The sequence below is a fragment of the Pinus tabuliformis genome, chromosome 4_2, assembly GCF_031772625.1.
Source record: "Pinus tabuliformis cultivar Carrire ecotype Pingquan chromosome 4_2, CPIR1, whole genome shotgun sequence".
Lineage (NCBI taxonomy): Eukaryota > Viridiplantae > Streptophyta > Pinopsida > Pinales > Pinaceae > Pinus > Pinus tabuliformis.
In genome coordinates, this window is record NC_142304.1 from 515,005,513 (window position 1) to 515,014,527 (window position 9,015).

A 9,015-nucleotide genomic window follows, 5' to 3' on the forward strand; every position below is an offset into this window, starting at 1 on the left:
TTCCCCATCTTAAGATGTCTGGTCTAGATCTTATGGGGATCCTCCTTGTCTGCATTTCCTTTTGATATCTCTCTTTTTGTTCTCCTGTGAGCTGGTCCATCCATTCCTCCGGGCTTTTCCAAGTTCTCCACACTTCATCTTGGCTTTCCCTCTTCCAAAAGTCCTTTACTACAATCATACCTTGCTCTACTGCTTTTTGGCTTACTTCCATAAGGTCTTGTATTCCATTCATTCTTTCCCTTTGTTGCCAGGCCTCTTCCCAAAATTTCACTGAGCTGCCTTCCCTTATCTCCCAAAACGCATGCTTCGCAATTAACTCTTTATTGAAACTGGCAAGGTTCCATATTGTCGATCCTTTCGGGATATCCCTCATCCTCAGAATTTCCTCTGATTTCGTGGGCATGTTATATTTTTTTGTCCATATTTTTTTCCACAGGTCATTTCCCCCATTTAGCCACCGCCACCATATCTTAGCCCCCAAAGCCTGGTTCAGAATATGAGGATCCTTAAGTCCTAGTCCTCCTTCCATCTTACTTTTTACTATGTCCTTCCAAGATACCAGGGACCATTTCTTTTTCTCTTTCTGACCACTCCATATAAAATTTTTGAATATCTCTGTCATCTTATTACACGCTCCTTTAGGAGCTGCCATAGCTGAGAGTTGGTATATTGGAATGGACTGGAGAACCGCTTTCACTAGGACAATTCTGCCTGCAAAATTTAAGGATCGAAAGGACCAGTTTGCAAGTTTCTTGACTATTTTCTCTAGAACTTGCTGCCAGTTGGACATCCTTAGTGGAGTTAGAGCCAGCGGGGTTCCTAGATACCTGGTTGGGAGTTCCCCTGATTGGAATCCCAGGGTTCTAGACAGGAAGTTCCTGATGTTCCTTGTTGTATTAAAAAAATAAGTACATGATTTTTCATTGTTGATTTGAGTGCCCAAGGCTGACATGAACAGATCTAAAATTGCCTTGATTCTTCTGGCTTCTCTCAGAGATGCCTTTCCAAACAGCATGACGTCGTCCACAAATTGCTGATGGGTTATTGGGAGATTATTTCCCCACAATTGGATTCCTTTAAGCTTCTTCTCTCTTACTTATTTTTTGATGTACCTTCCTAACCCTTCTATGGCTATAATGAACAGGAAAGGGGATAAAGGGTCTCCCTTCTGGAGACCTTTGGTCGATTTGAAAGGTTGGGCGGGCATTCCGTTCACCAGAATAGAAAATTTAGTTGAAGATATCGCAGATGTTATCCACTCAATCCATCTATTGCAAAACCCATATGCTCTTAAGATTTCTTTCAGGTAATTCCAGTTTAAATGATCATAGGCTTTTGAAAGATCTAATTTAATCATCATACCTGCTTCCTTTTTCATTTTTAAAGAGTGTACAACTTCTTGGGAGACCACCAAACCATCTAAGATTTGTCGCCCTTCAACAAAACCTGTTTGTTCCGAGGAAATAATGTTGGCTAGGAGGGGCTTGAGTCTTTTAGCCATTAGAGTGGCTATGATCTTGTATATCACGTTACAAAGGGCAATAGATCTAAAGCCTTGAGGGGTTTCGTACTTTGCTTCCTTTGGGATTAGAGACAAAAAAGTTGCATTAAGATTTGTACTTACCTTTTGGTTTCTTCGTGATTCTTCTGCCACATCTAGGATATCTTGTCTGAGGAAGTCCCACCCTGCCTAATAGAATTCCGTTGTAAACCCATCAGGACCTGGGGCTTTATTTTTTTTCATGCCTTTTACAATTTCCTCTACTTCTTCCATGGTCGCTGCCCGCATCAAAGCTAGATTTTTCTCTCTAGTGATCCTACACAGGATTTCTTTACATATTTCCTCTATCGCTGCTCTTCTTTCTACATTTGGTTCTGTGAGTATCTCCTTGAAGTGCTATGACAGGACTTGCTCTATATCCTCATGTTGAGTGACCCTTGTTCCTGATTCATTCTTAATGGAAAAGATCCTGTTTTTGTGCCTTCTCTAGACCATTGCTTGATGGAAAAACTTTGTGTTTCATTCTCCTTCTCTCAGCCAATTCACCCTAGATTTTTGTCTCCACAAGATTTCTTCTTGTTTCTGCCTCTCTTCAAGCTGCCCTATCAAAATCCCTTCCTCCTTAGCAAGGTCTTCACTCCTGCCTGTATTTATTATTTCTTGTTGTATTTGTTTCATCTTTTGTTCTAACATCTTCTGGTCCTTGAGTATATTCCCAAATGCCTCCTCATTCCATTTCCTTATGTGCCTTTTGAGTTCTTTTAATTTCATCTGAAATGTCTCCATTTTATTTCTTCCTCTTTGACTGCTCTGTTTCCACCATTTCTCTACTTTTTTAATGAAGTTCTTGTCTCTAAGCCAAAAGGCTTCAAATCTGAAGGGTTTTCTCTTAGGGCTAGCTTTAATATCCATTTCCACTTTAACCGGCCAATGATCGGATCCCATGCCAGGGAGGATTACAGCTTCTATGTAAATATCCCAGTTCATGATCTGTTCTGATAGGATAAATTGATCTAGTCTGGATGCAATCTCGTTTCTGCCTCCCCTCCTGTTATTCCATGTGTGTACTCCATTTGTAGTCTGAATATCTACCAGTCTTTGTTCTGCTATCCAATCACCAAATGCTTCCATGTCTGGCTCCCTTCTTCTGAGTCGGCCCTTTTTTTCGTTCAGATCTTTTATCATATTGTAGTCTCCTCCAACTATCCAAGGGGAGTCGCTATAGATGGAGCGTATTATTTTGCCAGGTTATGAAAAAAGACCCTATGTTCATTCTGTGTATGAGGCCCGTATACATTTGTTAAAAGGATCCATTCTTTAGAACCAAAAATCCTAAATCTTGCTGAGAGGATACGAGGAATGCTGATCCAGTCTTCAAATTGGACTTCCTCTGGATTCCACAAAATTGCAACTCCACCTGCATTGCCTGTTTCATCTTGTCCCACAATCTCATAGTATGGCTTAAAATTTTTCATCGCTTCTTGTAGTTTGCTCTCCTTTAGTTTAGTTTCTTGGATTAACATAATATTTAGTCTATCTCGTTTAAGTCTCTCCTTCAAATATCTCTGTTTACCCTTGTTGTTCAGCCCTCTGATATTCCAAGTTGTAATTATCATTTTAAAAGTTTTGAGGGTTGTTGGAATACCTCCGATAATGGCACAACTTTTCCGGAATTCACTAGCGTTTCTCCCACCATTTGAATGGTCTCGCTCAAAGGTCTCCTGCCTCTTTTCCATCCTCCTTTTCCTGTGGTTCCCGCTTCTGGATTCTGATCTTCTTGTGTTCCAAGTTGCTCTGGTTGCTTTGCCATCCCTCGTCCTCATTTTTCCTTGTACCTTTGAAACATGTCCTTGTAGAGTTTTTTTTGCTCCTCTAGTATGAACCATTCATCCAGATGCTTCCATTCTTGTAGCAGTATCCTCATTATCTGTTCTTCCTTGCCTCCTTGTTCCTACTGCGGTCGATTTCCATTTGAATCTGTTCCTGGGTTCGCTCTTCTTCCCTATCCCCCTTTTCTCCCTCTTTTACCACCTATTTCTTTTTCATTTCTTCGTTGTTCTTCCTATGATATTTCTGGGCTTCTGTTAATATCTCTTCCTCTTCTTCTCTTTCTACCTCCATTTCTATATCTCGCAAGATCTCAAACTGATTCATATTTCGTTGGCTTTCTTCTGGGTTTGGAGGATCTATTTTGTTCTTTCCTTTGTGAGATCTCTTTCTTCTCTAAATTTCCATGAACCCTTCTTTGCTCTCTTCATTCCTCTGTCTCTCCTTCTCTACCATTTTATTTTCCTCTCCTTGATCTAGTGGGTTATTTCATTCAATTAGCGGGCAATGTTTAAATAGATGGCCATATTCATGGCACCGTCTGCATCGAAATGGGATGTGCTCGTAATCAAGTGGCTGTTGCCATATTTCATCTTGGTACTCTACTTCAATGTGATCTGGTAGAGGTTCAGTAATATTCATGTAGACGCAGATCCTTGCATATGATGTATATTTTCCTCTCCTGGTGATTTCTGCAATCTTGACAAAGGTCCCAATCGAGTTCCTGGTTCCTTCTAGGATTTCTAGGTCCCAAAACTCAATGAGAAGTCCAAACAATCGGACCCAAACTGGTGTTGCCAACATATTTTCTTTCTCCGGACTGTAGCACTCCTCCCATTGCCGCATGAATAAACCTGCATTATTGAAGAAGTATGACCCTTCCTCAAATACCCTTTCCTTGTCTTCCAGGTTTGTAAAAATTACTGTAAAAAACCCTTTTGCTCCTAGTTTAAGATCTATGTGTCCTTTAGGTTTCCACTTTAGGTGTATCCATTTCATCAACTCTTTTTCAGATGGCCATGTTCCTACGAACTTACATATGAGAGCATGATCTTTCATATGGCTTCTATACTCCTCCAGTTTATTATTTGGCACAACGAACCTGGGTTTTTTAGAAGCCCTCGGGAGGCATTTGCTCATTGTTCTCGCTTGCCACGCAGCTCCCATCACCGGTGTTGACTTGCCTCGGTTTCCTATTCCTCCATTTGCTCCTGCTCGGCTTGTTTCTCCTGCCGTTACCTCCTTATAGGAGGGGATCTCCCCCCCCCCCGGTTACTTCCATCATGTCCTCGCAGTCAGACTTAGATCTATGACTGCTCCCCTGATATTATTTTGCCTCTGTTCTTTTATGTGGTTTCTCAGAAGGCCGCGATTATCCTGTACTGGATCTGTCCCGATTTGCCAGGGCTCCTATTCCATCCCCTGAACCCTAGTTCGCTGTCGTGCCTCTCCGCCTTGTAGAGCTCATCTCCTCGTCCCAACTCGTAGGAATGCTCTAAAATTCGTATATCAACTGACTTTTACCAACCATATTAAAGTACATTATTTTTTTCTTGTGTTCTTATTAGAAAAATATGTGCATGAAAATTTTCACGTAATTGATTGGAATTTCATACATGTGGAACCTGAAGGAGGTTTCCTACCAGAGTCACTCTGCATCTTAGATTGGAAAGAGATCTTGCTCCGGAATTAGGTCATCGCTCGGGTTAAGGTGTAATGGAGGAACTTTATACCTCACGAGGCTACTTGGGAGAAAGATGATATAATGAAGAAGTTCATCCAACATTTTTTCGGGAATAAATAAATTGAACAATAAAAATCAGCGATGCTGTTAAGTTAAAAGGGGGGGAGATGTAATACCCCTCTATTTCTATGTAAATATATTTATGTTTTTAGACTAAACTATTTTTAGATGTGATTTTTAGAAATCTATGATGGATTTAAATTAAGGTGAACAATAAAGTATGATGATGTAATAAATGAATTTTATTAATGAAAAGAAAAATTTTGGAAATTACTTGGGAAAGAAACAATAGAGTTAAGAGATTCTTGTTAAGATCCAAAAACTAGTGATGGTGGATGAGATCAAAATAATCTTCCCTTGAATAACTCCTAAAAGTCCCTAGAATTTTATCAATAATATTTAATATAATGGGAGAGAAGATATATCAAATCACTCAGTGTATAAAAACACTGAGTAAGGTTGGAATAAAGCGTCATGGGAGAAAAACGAGGGCTTTAAAAAAAGGAGGAAATACCTTTTTGAAAAAAAAAGAAAATCCTAGGAAAGTGGGTTGGAAGACCCATGAAAAGAGGGATGCTCCTAAGGAAAAAAAAATGTTACAAAAGTAATGTATAATAATACATTATTTGGAATCCTAAGAGGTTGTTGAATTCCACTGGCAAGGGATCTCAACTCGGGGGGGACTGAAAGATCAGTTCAAGGTTGGGAAGATAGTGTTAACCAAGTACAATTCTAGGAGCAAATACAATTAGACTTTTCAATACATTTGGAAGATTCTCTAAGCATAGATTAACTCTACCACTCGACAATTGGCGGATTCTGAAACCGTGCACAAGGAGTTAGAATTTTGACCAATTTATTATTAAGTAAAGGGTTATCCGGCAAAGTCAACACACAACATTATTACCTGTAGGAAAAAAATCTTGTCCCATGTGTGGAAACTCGTCCTGGTGTTGGAAACCTAACACTAGGGAGTCAATTGAAAACTAGATTTACTAATAGAAAAGAAACAAAGGAAGAATCGAAAACATACTACAAAATATTAGGGAAATTCTTCCTTCTTGTCGAATAATACCAGTTGCGGTTGTTTAAGAATTACTTTGTGGAGTAGTATGAGGACCCAACCGGAACCCAATACCTCCATTTCTATGGCTAGTCACATTCTAGAACCTAAGAAAAAAAATATTTACACCCTACCAAGCACAGGATGAATGAAATGTGAGCAAACTGAACATAAACTTACAACAGTCTCTTACTTGATACTCTATAACAACACTTGGCAGGGTCCAACTGCAACCAGGTAAATTTTGGGTTGAGTGGTAGCATCTCGGTGCGACAACTCCAGAAGGACTTTCAAGAATGAAATGAGGTGAAAAGAGGAACCCAACTAAAGTTTGGGGTTTCTTCTGTCAATTTTCCACCATCATGCCTTAGGATAGCATCCCCACCATCCATCCTTCATCATACATGAGCCATGTGATCCACAAGGATAAAAAATTTGGGGTGGACATGTCATGTAGGGTATAATGTATTTGATTTTGAAAACTTTGATATTCTAAAGATATGACCTTAGATAAATAAATCGAAACCATGTTGGGTTATGAATCCATTCCATAGAGTTCCACATAATGTTAGGGAGACAAGTTTCAAGAGCATATGTATTAAGGTAACCACATAAACATCAAATCAATGACCTTACTCATGAATGTTAGTTCAAATTTAATAAAGTGTGAAGTAACCACATAAACATCAAATCAATGACCTTACTCATGAATGTTAGTTCAAATTTAATAAAGTGTGACCCTAATCCTTAACTTGCGGGTTTAGGTATGTTCCTATTCTCTAGAATGACCATAATAAAAGTATCTATATAAATTCTTTACCTCTTTACCATGGAAAGTGGACATACCATGTAATAGTAAATAAATTAATGATGAAAAGGAAGGTATATAAGGATGAACATAAGCGGAAAGTAATGTAAAGTTAATACTCACTTAGCATTTATAGTGAAAAAAAATAAAAAAAAATGTCTAGATAAACCTTACACCTACACACTTTATTTTCCCTTATGCATTCTCTAGGCAAAGTTCATCGAAAACTATTATGGGTCGAATACGAATGTTGGAAAATCATTAAAAAAAAAACCTTACGATTTTATATGATGATAACTCAAGTTCAATTTTACAAATGCTTAGGAATTAATTCCAATTGGCATCTGAATTACAATGGTTATCTTTTAGAAGAGAATCATTAAATGGTTGTAAAATCTCATTATGTAGAAATATTAATTTTTAAGATTAAGATATATATCGTTTTGAACATTATCCTAATTATTTTATAGGAATGTGAAAATCTTCCATAAGATTTGGAATAAAATTAAACAAATCTAAAATTTTTTATAACCAATAATTTAAAAGGTGAATGAAACGTGCATTATTTCATTTTCATGATTGAAATAGGATATATATTCATGAGATTTAAATTTTTGATTAAATATTTAAAATACAAGTATAAATTATATAACTTTGTCACATGCTCAAAAGACATGTTCAAAAAATTATAAGATTTAATTAAACTATTGGAAGATAAAATGATAACTAAATTAATAATATTAATATTAATATAATATTGTAGAAATTAAGTTGTAGATTTGCAACTGTTTATGAAGTTTTAATCAAAATCACAAGATACAAACCTACTCTACTACTCTGTGAACATTAATTCACAATTTAAAATAAAAATCTCAGACATGCAAGAATAAATAACACACATGCAACAAGTATTCTTATTTGGTGAAAGAAATATGCTAAAACCCGAATGCTTGATTGCATTAATCAAATGAATAGAGATGTATTACAATTGCTTTGCTCAACTGAGCACACCCTGTGAGTGCATAACTTATCTATCGGCTCGTTAAAGGCCTTTGACCCAGACATAGTAAAATTTTGTCTCTGCTTGAGATCTTATTTCCTTGTGTTATCCCTTAAGGAATTAGGCCCCTATTATTTAGGAAATTCCTCAAATTTAATTGTGCAATTCCTTAGGCTAATCATTTGACTGCATGCAACACTTGTACACTCAAGACTAACCTACAACTAATGTTACACTTCCTTGGAATATCCACCTCAATTGGGTAACTCAAATTCTCTACATGCACTAGCTATTTTGGGTTGATTTATCAATTAACTAGATGATCATTGAGTTTGAATAAAGTCCCACTGCTTAACTGACCTTCCACTAGTTCCTTTGAAAGTTGGAACTAGTTTAACTGAAAATAACCTGGGATAACTCACTTTGATTTCTATAAATTAGTAATCACACATGTTGAACTGACTCTAACTCCTCCAACTCGAATTTACCAATTAAACTAGGTGACACAAGCCATGTCACGCAAGTTAACATCATTTATTGATGTGGGAATTAGAATTTTCTCAATTTAATCAAGGAAAAATCAAATAGAGAATTTCTTTCTGAATTTTTCAACACTCCCTCTTAATAAGAAAGGGATTTTCAACCACCCCTATCCTGTACTTGTGGAACTCGAACTTCCCTCTTCACAAGGCCTTTGTCAAAATGTCAACATCTTGTTCCTCTGTTGAAATGTACTGCAACAATATTATCGACCTATACACACAATCCCATAAATGGTGTACTTTATATCTATATGCTTGGATCGATCATGAAAAAAATTACTTTAGAGAGCTTGATGCAACTCTGATTATCACAGTAGATCACAATTGGATCCATCGTCTAATCAAAAAATCCAACAATTATCTTTCTCATCTAGATCACCTCATATGTTGCTTTATTGGAAGTCATGTATTTTGCTTCTGCCAAGATGAGTGTCACAGATATTTGCTTCTTGCTATACCGATAAACTGTTGCAGACCCAACACAAAAAATTCCACCTGATGTACTCTTTCAGTTTGATGGAATCCCACCC

The 9,015-nt window shown here is 37.3% G+C and overlaps 1 protein-coding gene across 1 annotated transcript; it reads right to left on the reverse strand.

Moving 5' to 3' along the window:
- Positions 1–3,817: 3,817 nt before the first annotated feature.
- LOC149170249 (uncharacterized) lies at positions 3,818–4,495 on the reverse strand. Its single transcript, XM_089425487.1, has one exon. The coding sequence runs from the start codon at positions 4,493–4,495 to the stop codon at positions 3,818–3,820; it is 678 nt and encodes a 225-aa protein (XP_089281613.1).
- Positions 4,496–9,015: the final 4,520 nt, after the last annotated feature.

What these genes read in the sequence shown, in the direction of transcription:
- LOC149170249 (XM_089425487.1), bottom strand. Translation starts at nt 4,495, where the DNA reads ATGGGAGCTGCGTGGCAAGCGAGAACAATGAGCAAATGCCTCCCGAGG.